General features: G+C 46.1%; 1 protein-coding gene across 1 annotated transcript in view; it reads right to left on the reverse strand.

The window, feature by feature from the left end:
- Positions 1–4,138: 4,138 nt before the first annotated feature.
- LOC105282577 (ephrin-B2) overlaps positions 4,139–20,909 on the reverse strand; it is a 48,049-nt gene continuing 31,278 nt past the window's right edge. The window contains exons 2-5 of the mRNA XM_011344635.3: positions 14,412–14,553; positions 13,147–13,447; positions 11,074–11,385; positions 4,139–9,590 (exon numbers count right to left, since the gene is read on the reverse strand). Coding sequence (XP_011342937.1) covers positions 9,427–9,590; positions 11,074–11,385; positions 13,147–13,447; positions 14,412–14,553 — 919 coding nt within the window. The 3' untranslated portion in view covers positions 4,139–9,426. The remainder of the gene's footprint in view (positions 9,591–11,073; positions 11,386–13,146; positions 13,448–14,411; positions 14,554–20,909) is intronic.

A 20,909-nucleotide genomic window follows, 5' to 3' on the forward strand; every position in this document is an offset into this window, starting at 1 on the left:
ACAACTACAACCGAAAGTCCCTTTATCACGTGAAGGTAGTGTTTTTTCGTCAAAGAGAAATAAAATTTTCGAATTTGAAATTTGAAAGCGAATTCAAGTATTAATCATGCTTAAGATTGGCTTTAATGATGAACAAGAACTGGAGTATTCTCAACATGATACGAACGTTACCTTTAAAGGAATCTTGGCTGCTTTATCATCATTATTCCATAAGCAATACCAATTGTTCGACTTCAGGACATCTCGCCCAATATAGATGTACATTTTATTTTTTTATAAAATATTTTTTTTTATATACTTGTCCCTTTATGTAACTAAATTCGAAATAAGAAATATCCTCTGAATTGCGAATGTATAAATAAAATTAATATAAGATGATAAAAACATTCATATGTTGATAATTAATTTAAAACAGAAGCTGTCTTTGCCACACTAACGATTTCATCCCGATGGGAAATGTAATTCATTCAATGACGATGGTTTTGGTGTGAATGAAATGAAAGAAATATTGGTCCACAGTACAAGTATTTATTTATTCTGTACAAAAGTTGAGTTATAAAATATTATGTCCCTATTTTAGGTCTTGTTCTTAGTCTTGTATACCATGTCGTCTCGAGTACGTTCGTATAATAACAATATCGCCACATATGGAACGCTAGTCCTCGCCTGGAGTTATTTTATGTATTTTCTCTTTCTTTTTTTCTCTCGCGTGGTTCCGATTCGAGGTTTCCGTTTCGCGAATAGCACGAGTCGACGAAAACGAATATTTCCGGTCGGCTTTTGGGCGATCACCAGCGTTCCGTTCGCGCGAATCCTGGACTCACCGTGTACATATAAACCAAACCGACTTTTTTTAATCCGCATATTTATTCGAGTCAACAAACAGTAGTACAGCGAGTGTACGCTACTTCTTGTGCATTCTTGCGATAAGTTTTCAAACGAGTGCGATATATAGGCCATCCTTAAATGGGAGGAGGGGGGGCGCACATCACCCTTCCGCCGTATCGTATTTTTTTTTCACCGTAGCTGCTTCGCTATCTCTCCAGGCCGTGAGGGTGCTGCTCGGTGCGTTTTTCTTTCTCTTTTTTTCTTTAAAGGTTCTCAAGTGACATCGTCTTTCGCGAAAATACGCTCGATTATTTAATCTCTCCCTGTTTCTCTCCAGGCTGGCATTAATTTCCGCAAAACGGACTCGAAGGCTTATTCAAGGATTTTGTTTATTCCTTTCTCTTTCCCGCGTGTGCGTTCGGGTCTTTCATCCCTCCGTCTTTTTTTTTCCTCGACGCTGTTTTATTTAATTGTTCGGTCTTTGACGCGGCTGAAGGTATGTAAATCGCACTTTGCAATAGGCATAGCTGTTTTTTTTTTGTTCTTCATGTCTCGCCCTCGCTTTGTGTTCCGCTGTGATTGCCAGTCTTTTCCCCGCGTAAATTCTCCCGTCTTGGAAACCAGCCAGATTTATCAAAGTATCAAAGAGTCGCTTTAATCTAGAAGATCTAATAATAAATGAGTCTCGCATTTGACAGAAACCGCTTGAATCCGACAATCCGCTTTTCGTCGCTCGAAACGGAGTTGGGCGTGTGCTATTCTGTTTTTTTCTTGCGGCCGATAAATCATCCATATCTCTTGTTACTCTTATCGTTATGAAAGATGAGCTTTTTTAATATTTGCACGGCTGATGTATTGTTGCTTTATTGCACGATAATCGAATTACGCAAGTTACGATTTTTATTGCTGCTGGATTGCCAAAATACTGCCTTTGCCCGACTCCGTTCGATACATACAGTTTGAATGGGATTCTCTCCGCCATGTCGAAAGGCGACGAAAGGATTACACTGATCGCAGGGAGAGGTGCGTCTTCGGGGTGCAATTGACGCTCGTTGCATATTAGATATGAATCGGTGCTGTTTCGAAGAGATATTATAGTCATCGCGCGTTGTTTGTCCGCCTAAGAGAAATTACCAGGTACGCGCAATAACTTAACTCCACAAGTGTAATGCAATCAGGATTTCCGGTCAGATGTACAACGCAAAAAAAATAATGCTATACGCAAAACACACATGCTACAGCCGTGACGACACTATCTGCTTTCGCTTATTACAACTTTTACGCAACAGTTAACGGACTTTACATAGAGAAGCATTGAATAGTGCAATAACAATTTACGTTCGTCAGTCAGTCGGTTACGCTATCACGAATAAAGCGAGTCTTGTATTATTTTTATCGTGTATGTGTAAAGAAAAGTAAAAAGGGAAAGTAGTGGAGTGTGTGTGTGTGTGTGTATGTGTGCGAAATATCCATTGTCACAATTATCTTCTTCCTAAGTTCCTATTAAAGTGAACTTAAAGTTATACGATGTCGTATTGCGCTCTTTAGTAGATTATTAGTCACTGTATGTATCTGGATGTGTAAAGTATTGCGTAGCCTTCAGCGGAAACAAGTCGTTTGTTAATGAAAGATTCGTTGTTCATAAAACGCACGCGGTATTAATAACAGTTGTCGGAATCGTTGAGACATCTCTTTTATTCTCGGGACGTATTGAGAATTATTGGCCCTTTTATCTGGATTATAATATTTCTGTATGCATGTATGTCCTTGCCCTTGCAACATATTAGAAATTGGCGATACTAATTGAATATGGCAGTTTATTCTGATGATTGCTTTTCAAGTAGAACGTAGGACGATTTATTATTGCATCATTTATAGATTTTACACAATGTATGAATAAAAAATGTATTACGTTAATATTGCCAGAAAATAGTAAATGTTTATTAATATTATTCCCTAGTTATAGACTTAGTAACAATAACCGAAACATGAAATTGAAATATTGATCCTTTGAATGAAAATTGAATAAAAATTTAGATAAAAATCACAGCATAATGTACAAAAATCGATCCGGAGTATTTAATCAGAAAAAAAAGTAAAGTACGGTAAAACTTAGGGACAATATTTTAGGCCAATAAAGCTTCTAATATGTTTATCGTATCTTCTACATCAGAATTTCGGAAAATTGTTTAGACCGATATGTATAGTTATTAACAACATGCGCTTGAGTACAGATCGTGACGAGAAAAATGCGAGGATTCTTCGCATAATATAATTGTTTCTTCTTTAACATAATATTTCTCATTATGCGTATTGTAACAGAATTTATATACTTTATGAAATTGAATGTTGCAAATTTAGGACAATTCCTGACCTACTACTAACGTGAACGAGCGATTAAAATAGAACACAGACTAGAACTTGCATTACCGAAGTGAGACGAACTTGGTGCCAGATATTGTTGTTCGCCCGCGATTTATACGACACAAGTGAAATAGATCGTGCGTATCTCGTGCATCGACATGTCTTTTGTACTAACAGCAGGATCGTAAGGCAGGACGGCCCACATTCTGGAACGAACATGCTCTCAACTTATCAACTGCAGAAATCTCGCAAGTGCAAAAGTGAGAAACTGCAATAGTGTTAACGTATATCAAACGAATATTTAGACAAATATCGCTTGTGCGAACCTATCGATTTCTTAATCGCTTAAATACAGCTATTGCAATTTTAGGTCACGGTATTCGTTGGACAAATTAGATTCTCAAGAGCTTTCGCAGATAAAATATTTTCTATAGACAAACCATGAACTTTAAGGAGTGCGACATGAGATCGATACTATCGGTATGCTACTCTCGCGAGAATACACCGCGCCGTCGAAAAAATCCTCCTGTTCCAGACCGTCCTGATATCTGCCTACGGACTTCCCCGCGACAAACAGGGACGATTCGCGCAAGGTACTTCGGAATAAAATACGATGCAGCTGATCCCCCGGCCTGACGCACGATATCCCCTATTTCTCTGCCTCTCCTCTCTCTCTCTCTTTCCTTGTTTTAAATTACTTTCGTTTGCCATCGATATACTTCGCTATATATCGACATACATATAGAATATACCTACGTAAAATTGTGTAACACCGACGAGCCTGCGCTCCCTCGCGTAGGACCACGTACATCCTGCCCGCCTTCCATCTTCACGCACGCTTCCGTTGCACGCGTGCATGCGTGAGTGCGCATTGCGCTTACATGAACGCAGTTTTAGATATATCGTGTGCTTCACTTTATTTTCGTACTCTCATTCTCTCTCTCTCTCGCTCTCATTCTCTCATTTTCGTTCTCTCCTAACGTGCATACGTAAACTCTCGCTGTGCGTCTCGCACAGTTTCGCGGCACAGCTTTGTGTCCAGTGTAATGCGTGTCTTGCGTACGTCTGTGTGTGTCTCGCCCTCGTGAAAAAATTCATTTACGTTTACCTCTCTCGCTTTACGTACTGTTACCTGCAATTTTCTCTCTTCTTTTTTTTGGGTTGATTATGGCGTTTTTTTCCTGTTTTTTTTTTTTCGCAACCTGGTGGCCGCTCGTTTAACTGCTATTTCGCTATAGTGGACTACCGTTATGAACACTACGCTACTTTGTATTGTATTCTGTAATTCTGTAATGAACGACTGGTACTGGTACTGAATGTGCATACTGGTGAACACACGCAATCTATAAGGTCCCGTTCCAAGGATACCATACGCGGCGGTGAGCCGAGCGCGGCACGCAAACGACGAGCGCATTCGTTAATGAGCCCTATTGCACTCTCCCTCTCCCTTTGGCGAGACCGGGGATTTTTCATTAATATTCTGAGATGCATCGTGTCGCATCTCATTATTCACGAAATGCGTTGAACTCCGTGAAACAATTCAAACGAACGTGTAACAAGCGCGTCCGCACGAACGAAAACGGATAAATAAATCGCTGATCGGACTCGAAGCGAGATTACCGCGATGTATGAATCCTGGCGAAGATATTGCAACATCGGCGCTGGAAAAGAAGCTAAACGAAATACATTACGTTCGATATTTTTTACCTGTGTGGCGCCCTTCGTCGTTCTCCCTTTGATTAACGTGTCGCGTACACAGTTTCCGACTTTTAGTCATTTTAACAGGAGTGTCGTCTTGCAACAAGATGCCGCGTATGCTAGCCGTGACGTCGAGAGTGTATGTATGGGTCCTGTACGCTCCGGGGTTACAAAATAACATATGCAACGTGAGAAATCACGATCTGGCTAAGTGTTGTCCCTCCGCACTCGCGAACCTGCCTCGCCCGTTTAATTTAATTAGAGTACTCGTGTGTCCTCGGTTACGAATAGTTTTAATCGTAGTTTACAGTTAGTCGCTCTGTGTCCGCCCCGTCTTATTAAAAATCTTAGACATCAACATACATTCATCTGTTTTATCTTTATAATAAATCGTTATTAGAAACCTATCTCGTATCCGCTATGCATTTTTAATATAAATTTCACCGTGTCTGTGTGTGTGTATACGTGTGTGTTACCGTATTATTAATATAATCATTTTAATTTGTTTATATTTACAGAGAGACGCGTATCTCTACGAAATTCACTTTATATCCACGCGCACCCCCCTTTACGTTAATTACTTAATCCATTAGAAACCGCGCGCGCGCGGGCCCTGCTGTCGGCGCGGCGGATATTTTACCCTCGATCTCGAGAAGAGAGGAACAAGTCTTTGTCTTTTTTTCTTTTTCTTTCTTTTTTTTTTCATGCGTGAGAATACGCGCGCGCGGTGGTACTTCTCGTTCGCGACGAGAGGCACCCGCGCGCGCCTCGTCCGGCATCCTTTCTTGTTCTTATACACGCACACAAGTGGATGATTACGTAAGTGAGAAGCGGCGTACCGAGAACGTAACGGCAGACGGGAACTCAGGCCTCCTCGAATGGAATGGACGTGAAGCGTATCCTGTTCTTTCCTCTCTCTCTCTCCTTTTTTAAATCTACTTCGGACGTTTATTTACACTGTGTTTAAATTGTATCAGCGGTATCAACCGATCGCGTGGACCGCAATATAGATCTGACTCGTTAATACGACGACGTGCACAGATCCCCGCGTGTACACGTTACATCTATTTACACACGCCTCTGAACAAACAAACCCACCGGAGATGCATTCTATCTGTTGTTAAAAAAATACCTTTTTTTCCTCGTCAGTAGCAGGACGCCTCACGTCTTGCGGTCTCTGGTGTGGATTGTGCAATGAGGGATTTGTGTTTCTCCGTATGCGAATGTATGTATGTATGTACGTGTATAGGTGGGTGAGAGTGTGTGAGAATGGTGCGGATGCGTGGTGGTGGATGGACGACAGAAACGAAAGAAAGGGGAAGATAAAATAAAAAGAAAAAATGTGAATTTTTGCAGTGAGTGACCTTGTCTATTTTCTATATCGAATAGTTCGAAGTCTATGTTATCGTTATAACGTATTCGCTTATCGCCAGCCGCGAATGAGAGTGCCATTCATCTGCGGATCCACGTGGATGTGCGGATCCTCAGCGCGTTTACCTTTCAGCGTACACGAACGATCGATCAACCGGTGTTTTCCCGTGTTCTTCTTTCTTCTATGCCACTTCTGTGGTGAATTCGACGATTGCCTGTCTCATGACACTTTCACGATTCCTCACACAATGCCATGTCCTCGCGCGGTAGCATCGAGCGGCCGTGGTTCTCCGCAAAATAAAATGTAAAATAAAGTGTCGCAGAATGAGACTGGCATCGGGAACGAATATTCGTAACGTAAATGTTTTTGCTCCGATTAGCTCTGGATATTTCGTGATACGATACCGATTGTCTGCGAGTGTGACGATTTGACGTCATTTATTTGGGGAAAAAAGAGTACGCATGAGATTCGAATCGGTGGCCAGCTGGAATCGTGAAAGATACAAACGAGACGAGTGGACAGTCAAACGTGCCTGTGCTCGTAACACTACATCATTGATAACATCATTATGGACAACATAACACGCTGTTGAGCTTTCCATGTGTGTTCGCATGATCCTCGTAATGGTCACGATCATTCGCAGTCGCAGATACAAATGGAGATGATGAACCGTGAATAAACTTTTGAAAACGAGTTAGGCCGCGCATCGAGCAATCTTCAACCGCGCGCGAGGACTTCCGGTTTCGCTACGGTAATTGAATAAGGATCTCTGTTCTTCGCGCTTCCATTCTCTCACAGCATACACATACACATATACACACAGAGCACGGCATTCGCGCGCAATTTTCCCGTTACTCGTTTCCCGCGCGTAAATTCGTATATTTACAATAATTCGTTAGTGCAGTCGCGTTCCTCTCGTGATTTTCCTCCCATGGCCGACGCGAACGAAAAAAATTACTCACTGCTTCGCCCATCGTTCTTGCGTGTCGCGTCCGCGTGCGCGCGTACACGCAATTACGCTTCTCCGTGGTGCGTGAATTTTCCATTGCACCGCATTACGGACGCGAAACGCATACACGGGCGCTGAAAGTCTTTTTTTTCTGGCGTTCAATAATAAATAGAACAATAGAAAAAAAAGGACGCAGAAACAAGGATCAATAAATCGGGAACGTGATTGAATGGCCGATTAGTCAGATACCGTGAACAGCATGAATAGAAACGTTACTCATGTACGAATAATCGGAACGCAATCAAGAGCGAGGGAAAAACAACAAACGACGGGGAATTGGCTCCGGGGGGGAGTTCGTTCGTACGCCGCGCGATCGCCGTTTCCACCCCGGCGCCGGCAGTACGTTAATTTGTTTGCTATTAAATTTTATATTTCGCTAGCAAATATATAGAATATCGAGTGTTGAATATTCGTAGTGTAATGATAGCGGATATAATAAATATAATACAGATCTATAGATAGAAGTCTCGGTATGGTACAGCTATTATACAAACATGTCTCTTACTCGACTCGCGACTCAGTCTCCCTTGCACGCTATTTTCTAATTCTCTCGCTCGCTCGCTCGCTCTTTTCTTTGTTATTTTTTTTTCACCGAGTCAAGGAGATATTATATCTATTCTCATTCTCGTTGACTCGCGAGAATAATCTGACCGTTGGTAATGGCAGAAATTCACACAAATAAGTGACTCACGTTCGCTGAGCATCGTCGCGGTGCTCGCATAAAGTCTTTTTAACACTCATACGTTTACTCGCAGTTTCCTCTCTTTGACTTTCACGTGCAGCATTCTTCTTCCTCTCATTCTCTCAGTATTATAAGATTTACCTAGAAATACGGCACTCTTTCTTAAACCTCCCCGGCCCCCTGCTGCCTGTCGGCAATGGCGGCCACAAGAGCCACTTGTACATATTCATTAGGAATTTATTTACACGCGTGCTAACTATCCTACTCACGATCTCCGCACGCGAAACTCGAATGATCCTTCGTCCTCGGCGTCCCGGCCGGCGTCCGCGGCGATCGGTCCGAGCACAGACGCCGCGCGAGAGATACGATTACTCCCACGCGATCCTTTCTAATTCTTCGATTCCTCGTCCGGCGGATGATCGAGATACCATGGCGCGATAAGTTCGAATTCAAGCGTCTGCGGGATTGCCAGGAGCTTGTCGCGACGAGGAAGGGCCGTCTCTGCCCCTCAGATTACTGTTACCGCCTTGGCCGCGAACCGAGAACATCCCAGGATTTTCAGGTACTCTTTTCTCGAGGCGCGGCGCGCTCGGACGATCGCGCTCGGGAAAAGCCACTTTCCTTGCCGGCTCCGAGCGAGGACCCCTTAACGAAGGATCGTTCGTCGCCCATAGCCGTCGCGAGTCCATTTATCTTTGTTCTCTCATTGTTTTTCTGTCGAATTAACTCCGACTCGCGACGCTTCGATCAAAGAACGCGATTCGACGGGGAGATTCGCGCAGCCCCGATACCAGCGTATGCCGGGGAGACGACGTCCCCCCCTCGTATGCTCCTCGTACTCTCGCTCGAGGATACTTAGCACGCTGCCGCGACTCTCGCGCTCCCGTCCTCTCACGTATTCGAATAAATACTTACAGTTAGCGTAATGATAAGAAGGACAACCAATACGACTACCATTTATAGTAGTGATAATAGTGGGCGTGTACTATAAGTAGTGTCTAGTAGTAGTGTTCTTTTTTCTTTTCCGTCTTTTTTCTGCTTTCTCCTCCGCTACCCTCCCGTCTCGTACCCTCGGCTCCGTTGTCTTCATTTGTCCTGCAATACTCTACCCCGGGAACCCCGTTAGTCCGTTAATTGCAGTTAATATGGCGTTGCCGCTCGTGCACCGTGCGTGTCTTCTCCCTCGATGTATTTCTCTCGTTCTTCGCCTTCGTCTTTTCTTCTCTCTCTCTCTTTCCCTCTCTATCCTTCTCCCCTCTCTTTCTCTTTCTTTTCTCCTTTCCGCTGCATCTCTCGAGTCGACGCGACTACGGATCGTGCGTGTCTTACTACGATCGAGGGGACGGCCGAGGGGACGCGCGTGTATGCCTCGCGCGCCGCTCAAGAAATCAATTAAACGTAGGATAATCACAGAAGAAGGGGTTTCGACGCATGGGATATACGACGTTCTCGTACGTGGCCGATGCTGCCGCTTCACCGCAGGAGCTGCTGCAGCAACGCGTTCATCAGCAGGCTGACTGTCGCCAGGATCAGGCTTTGCGCGTACCGTACCCGCGACGAGACGACGTACGAGTCCGCACGGTTGTACGTCAGCTCCTCGTTCTTCACTACCTCGTTCGGATGGTCCGAGTACTCCTCTGTAAAACACAAGAATGGAGATTATGCGTTAAACATTACAGTTCCATTGCATGATATATCAAATCTTACAAGTTAAAACTGTCCGTCGTTACCAGTTTTATTGGAGGAGATAATGTTTTTAAAGATAAAACTGAAAAGATAAAAAATGCCTGCGCACATTTTATATTCTTCTCTGACTGAACGCTGGGTAATGTTTTCGCTCTTTTATATTTAATTTCAGAGCAAAAAGCGGAATAAAGTATAAATTTGCAACATTGCGATACGAACCAGTCCGCAAATGGGAACCCGTGTCCTCCGCAGATACGACAGGGATATCAACGGGCGAGCATTCGGGTTGGCTCTCAAATTTTAACCATTATTACCTCGCGCGAAACCGCGAGGCGAAAGAGAGAGAGAGAGAGGGAAAGGGAGAGATGAAATCCTTGGCAATTCCGCGTCGACACCTCGGGAACGTGTATTCCCTATCGCGCCGCGTCTCGGAAACACGGCGCCGTTAATGGCCGAGCGGCCATCCGCGCGCGGCTTATCGGCGAAATGCAAATGCGCGCGTATACGCGGCGCATTTAGAAGTCAAATTGTACCGTGAACGTCGACGCAGGAAAGGCGAGCGATGCCAGGATCGACAGATGGCTTTCGACCGAGTTTTCATCCGCCTCGATCTTGACATCGTGGCCGGTTCCGCTCGGCTTTCCACCTGGCGCGTAGACGCGGAGACGCGCGCGTGTCTGGCAGCGTGCATTCCCAACGAAATGTGACGATCTGATCTCACGTATAAATCTCATGTATAAATGCGAAGCGCGTGAACGCGCGAGAACTTATCTTCCTCTACTTCCGGAAATGATTGCGAGAAAGAACACGGAAATCCATGGCCAGCTGCGGAATTAAGCGGGTAATGAGCTCGAGTAAGCGTGCAAAGCACGCTAACTTGGCGGAGCACAATTTACAATCGATAATAACTGACGGTGGTCATTATTATCACTTCTACATTGCAATTTGGCCTGGATCCTGGCGAAAAGGTAACGCGGATAGAGCATTATGTAGATATAATAGGACGCGCGGTCGCTGTTCATCGCGAAGCAACGCTCGAGTAGAATGCGTTAAGAGAAACCCTGACTGACGCATTGCTGATGATTCGCCGACTGTCAATTAACGCTTCGGGATCGGTTTGCAACGACCATCGATGATTACGCGGAGTACCAGTCGCTTCTGAACGTGCGCGCGTGATTTAATTACGCCGAGCGCACGTCGCTCATGCAAAAAGCGATAAAAACAGGCTAATCGAATTCTCATGTGAACCGCCGATGACTCTACAGAAGTACGACCGGTACCGATGCGTTACCGAGCGTTCACCGGCCGATTGCGAGCGTGTACGAGGCGCGAAGAAGCCAGCCGAGGTCTCGCCGGACAGACACGAGACAGACAGACGGACAGAGATGGACAGGCAGAAGCGCGAGAGTTGACGCGACGATGTGCGATACGTACTGTTCTTCTTCTTCTGGCCGATCGAGGTCTTGGGCGGCGTGATCGAGGACGGCGGTCCATTGTGCACTGGCAACTGCGGCTGATGTGGATGCGCGGGATAGAGGGGCGGCGAGGGCATGTGGGGTAGGGTCGGCGCCGCCGTGCCCTGATGATGATCGTGATGATGATGAATGCTGCCCCCCGGGTAGAATCGATCCCCGCCCCTGTAGACAATCGGCGGTGGCTGGGGTGGCAGACCGGCGGCTCCGCCGCCCAAAACCGCGGTGCTCGTCGAGCTGCTGCTGGTCACGGTGCTGCTGGTCACGGCTACGGCTGGGAAAAGAGCGTGAAACGGTCATTACGGCGTTTTCATGATCGCGAGCGGCGCAGGTGTCGAAGAATAATCGACGCGCAGTGACGATTGGGGCCGTCGTTCTTGGAATATCCGAGACGACGACGGGTTTTATTACAGAGCGCACGGAAAATTCATACTGATATTCGAGATGCATTGGCTGCTTGAAATACGATGTCTTATTCGAGTGTCTCGTCGTTGGACTCGTTCGACGTACCGAATCACCGCGAGTAGGTACTACTCCACTTGTACAAATACTTACAGAAAGGAACATGTTTATTCTAGTAGATGATTGTGTCTTTAAAGTGGAGAAGACTGGAAGCCAATTTGTTAGGCATTGTTGCAAAGGACTCACTTCTCTCTCACTTTACGATTTATTTCATGCAGCCATGTACTCTTCAAATATATCAAATTACACACGTATAAATATTAAATATATTAAATTACATATATTGAACAAAACATTTTAATACCATAGAAATATTTTCTGACCTTTTGTAAAGAATACAAAGAGACTTATTTCATCCCTACACTACTGATGATGAAACGATGATGGAAATATATATATATATATCCAAAGGTACCCTTCGTTATATTCACGCTTTCCCATTGCGAGCGGCCAACGATCGTCCTCGCATTATCCCGAGCGCAAAACTTGACGCAGTACCTGCTAACCCTTCGGAAATAAAACTCGCGGCCGAGAGAAGGTACGCGCCCCCCGGCGATATAATTGTGTGGAGGTAGCCGCGCGCGAACTCTCGACGTCTACCGTCGGACGCGAGGTCGGTCTCTCGGCCGTGGAACCTTCAATGCCCGAGACGCCGAGGAGGAGAGAGTTCAGAGTTCCCGGCCGGCGAAATAGCTGGTCATTATAGCGCATGAATCGTCTCCGCCGGGGCGGAGGTGGCAGGCAGAGAAGAGGAGGTTCCGAGGGAGAAGCGGCAGGACGCTTCGAGGATGCGCTTCGGAACGAATTGGGGAGAGAATAGCGGGGCGAAATGAAATGGTAGAATTTATTGTGCTCCGGGACACGCAGCGTCGGTCCCCCGACCGCAACAAATGACGCATGGGTGAGGATTATAATCGATAGGAATTATTTAAGAGAGAGGAACAGAAAGAAAGAAAGAGGGAGACAACGCGAGTTGTGGGGAGGGAGGTAGATGTAGAGCGACCAGGAGGAAATAAGCTCGAAGGCTGGCGTGCGAACGAACGACACCACCTGTGTTACATCGGCCGTTCATTCGCATAGCTGATTACGGGATAATGAATTTTTACGAACCGTTCCTGCCTCTCGCCCCTTCCCACCCCGTGTTTTATTCCCTGGGGTGCGCGTCTTCGACGGAAGTCGCGCGAAATGAGAAAGCGTGAAGAGAGCGCGATTTACACGCGGGATGAAAAGGCGGTGTGTCCCTCGTGTGAGAGACACCTGTAATTTCAGATTATGATAATTGAGAAATTAGAATATAATTGCCCCGCAACACGATGGTCTTCCATGGGAAGACGGTAGGCTCTGCATTTCGGACACCGTCTCGCGAAGGACGCGCGATGCGATGCAAATGAGCGAGCTGCTACTCGCGCACGGCGAATTGCCACGCGAATCGCGAATCGCGGCGGCCAATTTTCCTTCGGCGTCCGCGATGGCGAACAAAGGAGGACTCGTCCAAACGCCAGAGAAAGATTCCCTAAGTCGATTCGCGTATCCTTCGACCTCGCGCTACGGCACATCCGCTCCGGGTACTCACAGTTGTTACGCGACGTCGCTGACGAGGACGTCTCGGCCTCATTGCCGCAGCAGACCTTGAAGACGACCTTCATGTTGTGGCTGGTGCACCGTCCGCCGATGCGCCTGTGGAGGTCGTCCTTGGACGAGGTGCTGATGAAGTAGTAATCGTGGCCCGGGAGGAATTCGAGGCCCCCGGGCTGTGGCGTGAACGGCCTGAAGGTGATGGTGAAGTACATCGTTCTGCGCGGCTTGTCACACACCGCTATCACCCGCGGACTCGGGTTCGTTATCCGACATGTCTCATACTCCTCCTTGGACACCTGCAAAACACACCAGAGAAATTTTAGAGTCGGTCGCGACGTATAATCGATCGCCAACATTAATCGTTGATTGATTGCCGCGAGAGGTGCCATCTTGGAGTTTCCCGCCCCCTTCTGCAGAAGAGGGCTTCATCGCCGGGGCTAATCGTCATGTAGGAAGAACGACGGAGACAATGGGACAACGGATGACGGAGGGTGGAGGGTGGACAATTAAGCGAACCCAAGTGATTAGCTCGTCGTCGACGCAGTCGAACGGTCTTTGAGAGGTTTTGCTTTGCTCGAGAGGGTGAACGCTGCTGGAATGTTTGATCCGTGAAAACCGAGAGCTTCCCGCGTTATCCACAGTTGGTTCTCAAACGAACGAAATTTATGAGAATGTATTAATCGAAAATACGATATCTGCTTTCGAGCCATATTAATTTCAATCACACATTATTTGATAAAATTCTGCGTAGATTTTAAAATATTTTATGCAGATTATAAATGGATTGATAAAAAAAGTTAAGAGATTAATAAAATAGATCTTACGTCTCTTTTTGCAGAAATAAAAGCAGTCATCGCGTGAAAACTAAAAATAGAAGGCGGAAGCCGTGAGATTACTTAATGTGCTTATAGAAGCATGTCTATATTTCTCTCAGTTTATCGATAAATCTACATTTCAGTAGCGTATTATACTTGTTGAATAGCGGATGTCGTTTTGGGGATATAATGGATGTGGCTTAAAGAACCAGTTTCAAGTAGCAGCAGCTGTCTAAACATTGGCAGACTCTAATCGACAATTTTTTTATGTTCAACATGGTCGATGTTGTCATAGACATCACGTTATATTTCTGTATTCGTTATTTAGCCAATTATGTAACAAGACAGAGAAAGAAAGAGAGGGATATAAATTAAATTCTATAAAATGACATCCATATAACTTTACTTTTACTGCAATGTTAAGTTATTATAAAAATTAACTTACATTGTAGATGATGTACTTCTCAGTATCGTCATCATACGTGTCCGATGGGTAGACGGGACATATTATATTGACTTGATCATACTCGAACGCTGCGTTGTTCTTGTTCACGTCGATTATATGATCTGTGTTGTCTATTCGAAATCTGCAACAGAGAATAGAAAGAAATTTATAAGTATAATGTCGTATATACTTTATAACGATATGATTCTTATTCATTATGCAAATATAAATCCCATTTCAATCAGAAGCAAGCAGATTTATGAAATTATTTGTATCATATCCGGTAGTATTATCATTCAAATGTAATACACATATGTGTATCGTTTATTCCTTCCTTGCGATATGTCGGGACAAGTTACAATTGAAGAAACAATCGCAATATTCCAAATGTATATTTTCCCAAATATGTATATACATGATGCAATCACGATACTATGCGTATTGAAATTTCTGCACGCACTTGACTAAAAGTCTACTCTCAGCTCTCGGAAGCCTACAGCAAACGCTTCTCGAGGAAGATCATATTTCCCGTGGACTATGGGCAATGCAACGCATACCATCGTTTCCGCGCAGCAAGTTCCAGGACTATCCGTGAAACATTCGCGAGATGCCGACGCCTGCAGTGGATTCTCAGGGGAACGAGGGGCACGCGGGGAAGCACCAGCGTCCCTACGGTCTGTCGGTAGCCAGGTCAGGAAAGGGAGAAAAAGAAAAGACGCGGACTCGCCCTCGTAAGCACCCAACGTCAGATAGGCAGGCGCCCATGGTGTCGAAGCATCGCGCAAGTGTATGTACCGGCCCTTATACACGGTGTCTCTCAGAACAACTTGAGATTATAATCAATTGGAAACCTCGCAAGTTGAGTGACAGTTTCTATCGGGAGATCATCCCCCTTCTTGATACGCAACGTTTAAAATTAATTATCAAATTGTCATATAATTTTGTGTGATATCAGATAATTGAATCTTTTATTAATATCTTCCTGGAGTACGGAGTTAAAAAAAGAAAGTAATTTCTTACATATTCGAAGCCTGAGGAGTCCGCTCAAATTTTTTAATCTTTGCGCTCGCGAGCACGAAGCTTATTGTTATCTGCATCTTAAAACGATCCTGCCTATCTTGATTCCTTTGCCTACCTATCTTTTACCTCGGACACCCCGTACACTTACGCGTGCGGGTATGCACTAGCTGGCAGTTGCACACATACGTATGTACAGATCGCACGCACACACACGTTGCCGCATTATGTAGCGCGGTGGGTTCGCTGGTGAGGATACAGTCGGGATGGAGGAACGAAAGGTCGGCGGATGAGCAGGGGAAGAAGAGAAGGTGCAGAGAGGGAAGAGGCGGCGGACGGTTCCTATATAACCGGTTCTTCCCGCGAGCACTCTCGCACACGCTAATACGCGCTCCGCAAGCCTAGGTGTACACAAGAGCGAAGTCTTCCCTGTTTCGCGTCGACCTATTTCAAATTCACGAATCGGAACTGCACTCTGTCGTTCGATAAAATGCGAGCTTAAACCGCGAGCACGCCTTACGTGAAACTTTACCTCTGAAGCTTACCGAACCGGCATCACGTTTTATTTTCGTTAATTCAATTCTGTATTTGATGCATTTATTCAATTATCTGTTCACAACTAACGTGCATCATTCGCCAACATCCATTCAATTTTGATATCATATATAGAATTTTATAGTGCACGACGTGTCCTTGCAAGAGATGCTTTATTCTTTCGCTATTCTTAGCGGTTTAAACAGAAATAGATTTTGCCACGTTGCAAACGTTCGACACCGTGCCGCTTCTTATTTCCTCGTTTTTGTCTTACACCCCGTCCTCGTTCGCGTTTATGCACTTATAGATGCATGCGCCATGATCCGATGCATCTACTTTTTGCGCGTGCATCGCGAGCGCATTCAAGCCCGAGATGTGGAGCTTACACGCGTATTTATCTTCTGTCTCTCGCCCGCTCGATCTTTCTTATGCGCATTTGCTCTTTCGCGTGTGCGTGTGTGTGTTGGTAGATGCGCGCGTTCTTCTGCATTTAACATTTATTCAAGTCGCCGCCACGTATACGCGCACACGTGGTTAAGCGTATAGATATTTTTGTTGCTCACTCGTATTCTCTCTCCGCGCTTCCGCGGTTGGATCGAGTGTAGTCGGTCACGGATGATATAAGCCGCAAATCGTCCGCATTTATCTTTTTCCCATGCATGTACCCGAAGTTTTGTCACGAGACTTGATTTACCTAAACTCCTCGCTCGTCGACGTTCAATTTATGGCGTTCTACGTAAAGCGGATACGATACACATTCTTCCCCCGAGAAGAATTCCAAAAAATTCGCAAATGATCGTATTTCAGCTGCTGAATTAAATTGCAATTTATCTAACGCTTGTTTTTCTGATTACACGTGTGCCGAGAGACCGGCAATTTCGGATTCTTCCCTCTGTCCCTCAGAATTATTACAGGGTGGGTTGGCCGCAAATTTATCAATCAAACGATACGGTTCTCAAGTTTGATATGAAACTCTTCACGGGAACTCCACGAATCACCCTTATCCGAGGGAAATACGCACGCGGGACGTCGCGGTTGCACCGGGAAACGCGGGCGTCGAATATACGCGTCCTGATCGTTTCGGAGCATTAACGGACAATCTCACAAGTGGGCGTGTAAGGTCTCGAAAATTGGAAGGTAGGCCGGGCCTCGGCTAAATTAACGTTTGGCGATAATATCCGCTCCCTCTCTCGTTCTCCGTCTTTCTCACTCTCTTCCCGTTTTCTCTCTCGGAAGGTACCCCATCGTTGGTCGGTCGATTCGGAGCCCTAAGCGCAACGACGGCCGAAGAGCGCGCGCGTACACGCCGTATGCTGCACGTATATGCGCGTATATGTGAGGATGCGTGGGCGCAAAGGACGTTTCGTTCACGGCGTGGCTATTCGCAAATTTATTAGAGACCGTATATGTACGTGGCAGCCTGAATTACTCGTGATAAAAACGCGCCCCGTTCTCCTTTCGCCCAGATTCGCCTCTCTCAAGGCAACAACCGAAGAGGTTTTCAGACGACGTCGTCGTCGTCGTCGTCGCCGCGGATAATGTACGCGGAGGAGGCGACACGAGCGAGAGCAGCTTTATCGCCGTTTCCGCCGAAACACGTAGTCAAACGTGTTTAACTTTTTTGCTCGATCGTTCGTTCCTTCAACGGGGGGTTTTTTTTCTTCGCCCGATTATTGCCACCGCCGGGTTAGAGACCCGCGGAGAGGAGGATCCGGTCGCGTCTTCCTCTTAATCGCGAAAGTTCGACCGTAATCCCAGCTTTTTCCGTCGTTTCGCCGCTCGTTGCTAACGTCGGCGTTCTTTTTTTCCTCGGCGAGTACCTCGATACCAACGAGCTATAAAGTAAGATCGTCTTTTGCTCCTCGAGTTCTCCTTTCTACTCTCTCTCTCTCTCTTTCTCTCTTGCTCTGGCCGGCCACGAAGAACGCCTTTCCTATACGTACACGGCGGCCGGACGTGTTATTGGTAGCTCCGATGTGTGATTTAAGGGTCTCCCCCCGGGGAATGGTGTCATTTGCATATACCTACGTATTCGTAGGGTCCCTCGAGTACCCTCGTATTAATGTGATACCTCGCCTCGGTTCTTAACAGTTCTTTTCTGGCCTTAGGTAAACACTCGGCATGAATATGTATGCCACCTTGCCGGTGACCCGTCCGGGATTCAAAAGTACTACGCAACGGACATCGTCGAGATGCGCCTCATAGTCACTCTTCTTTAACGCGATCACCGTGCTGGATCGTCATCCTAACGATATATTATCGAACGCGTGTATTATATTCGGCGATTCTCCAACGGCCGATGTTGTAACAGAAGAGAATAACGGTGCGTCGCGGTATAAAGATGGAGAAAGGTGATCGCCATCTCTCAATCGACGAGGACGGACGAGCAAGGCTGGCAGAGAGTCTTTGTGTTGACTCATAACGAAACGTTGTACCTCTGATTGAACGTATGATATCAGCTTTATAACTTCCCTTCCTGAAACATGCGCTACAAAATAGCGTCCCAGTTAAGTATTATATATTTAGCAGATCGGTTACTGACACAGTTTTAGTTTGCCATATCTGATATTCATAGCACTGCACTGGCATGAAAACGGGAAAAGTCGAAGTTCAGAGATAACGGTGCGCCAAATATAACTGTTCAAGTTAGTGTCAAGTGTCGATAACACAATTGGACACACGTGACATTTTTAGCAATATTTTGTCGCTGACGAGGCATCAGGTATGGATACGCTCGGGACAGCAATCTGCGAAACGATTTCCGTACGAGTGCAAAAGCAGATTTGATCGTCGATATCGCGCCGTGCACTCCACCTCCAACTGTCTTCATTAATTCCCACCACTGTCTAGCCGACGCCAATCAACCACCCGACGAACCCTACGCGAGGGTCTTGCTAATTGGAATCGCGAAAAAGTGGGCGTGTTCCGATCGGGGTTCACCATCGTTTCGGGTCGTGCCTGCGAGTTCCTGCCAGCCATTCGGCGGCTGGATGGCAATTTTCTGTCCCACTAATTTCAACACCGGTGACTCTGTATCTGATGTGTACATCTTCATTTTCTACGATGCATATCTGGACAGCGTGTCCTATCAGTCAATTTAAGCAAATCTTACTTCGCGTTTGCGCTAGTTTTTCTGGACTCTAATCAGAGATATGGAATCATTGTCGCGTAAAGATGTAATTAAAGGTATAATCGTAAGCAAATTTTTGCACTGTTCGTGCACGGGCAACGGGTCAACGTTCCTAGCTGGGATGAGAAAATTATACGTAGAACACGCAGTCAGGGTTATTTCGATCGACCGAGTGCATCGGAGAGGGTTAATGCAATCGTCACGATCCCGCCGTTCGCCGGATTCACGCCGACAATGTTGAAGCGAAAGCGCGAACAAAGCAGAGGCGAGTTAACTCGCCTGACCGAAAGCGAGCAACGAGGCGATACATTCGCCCACAAAGACGGCCTTTCGTTTCCGATCCTTGACCCTCGCGTGTCGTCAAATTGAAAGAGAGGATCCACGGCTCTGGACGCGCGCGCGAGATGAGAGTCGCACAATCCTCGGAGCGTGCAACTTCGTTCGCGGAGCCGACAGCGGGACAAAGACTCGGTGAGAAACCGTGAGGAAAGCGTACTCACGTGCGCCGCAAGGAAAAGAGACACGAAGAGGAAGAGGAATGTGTAAAGGCCGAAGGAGGAAAACAAGATGAGCTGGTACAGGGACGGATCAGGATGAGCCGTTGTGCTATCACTATATTTATCATTATTACTTCTACACATTTTTATACACTTTCTAGAAACAGCTTCGTCAAGTACGCTATTTGACGTCAAACAGAATGTCACTTATTGATGGCATTTATGCGAAGATTTTCGGCGAAGATGTGACCATCGCCTGCCTTTCTGTCCTGCATTGTAGCTTGAAAAATTGACGAATCTCTCTGAACGAGATTATTCTCTGCAGGGTCGCTTGACAGAGCTGTAAAGCCAAAACTCAAGTTTCATTGCTTTACATACGGATCCGCCCCTGTCGGCGAGGAGAGGAGGAAAGGCAGACAGATGGAACGAACGCTTGTGCACTAACTATAAGTGGGATATTCTGGCAGGAATATCAAAGCCGGCGACCGCGTCAAAGAGAGCGCAGAGTGCAAGAGTGCGCGGAAAGAAGAGAAGAAGAAAGGCGGGAAGAAAGGAGGACGTAAGAAGGAAAGGGAAAAAGAACGCGCGCAAAAAGACACCGTGGACGCGGAGCGTGGACATTACGGCTTCGGGACCACCGCTTGACTCTTTCATTCATCATGTTCATTCCTCAAACGGGCATTGTGTCCGCGTGCGTGATGTACGTTTCTTTCCCATCGCTCGCGCGACGTGCACAAGAGTCGTAATACTTGCGGGACCGCAAACCGTAAACGAAGATATAAATTCAGTTTGCGTAGTTGCGTCAACGCGTGAGTTTATGTTTCATTAAGCGGAGCGTTACAGTAATCGATTTTATTCTGGTCCCTGTCAAACCAAGAAACTACAGACGATATAATAAGTTTAATAATAATAAGTTTCAGAGAATCGAACAAATTATAATAAATAGTTAATTGTCGCCTATTAATTGCGATGATTGCCGCGACCGAATAAGCTCGCCACATGACCAGACGTGCAAAAATCAATTTTCGCTGTCGTAAATCGCGTCGCTAAACCAAGAAGAAGAGAGTCCGGCGGGAGAATGGGGGGAGTGCACGGAAGCGTTAATTTTCCGTGCGAAATCCGAATGGCGGCGCGGGGGAATAACGCGTCCGGGGCGCGGAATCGTTAAAGCCCGTTTCTCGGAAGGCGTACGTCGGGTCGTTCGCACCTGCTCGGCTCTCGGCTGACAGTTGCAAGTGCTGCGGGGAGAACGTTGTGCGTCGCGCCGTGATTGGTTCCCCCGGGGGTGATTTTATTTCCGCCCAATATGCGGACCCTTTG

The sequence above is a fragment of the Ooceraea biroi genome, chromosome 4, assembly GCF_003672135.1.
Source record: "Ooceraea biroi isolate clonal line C1 chromosome 4, Obir_v5.4, whole genome shotgun sequence".
Classification (NCBI taxonomy): domain Eukaryota; kingdom Metazoa; phylum Arthropoda; class Insecta; order Hymenoptera; family Formicidae; genus Ooceraea; species Ooceraea biroi.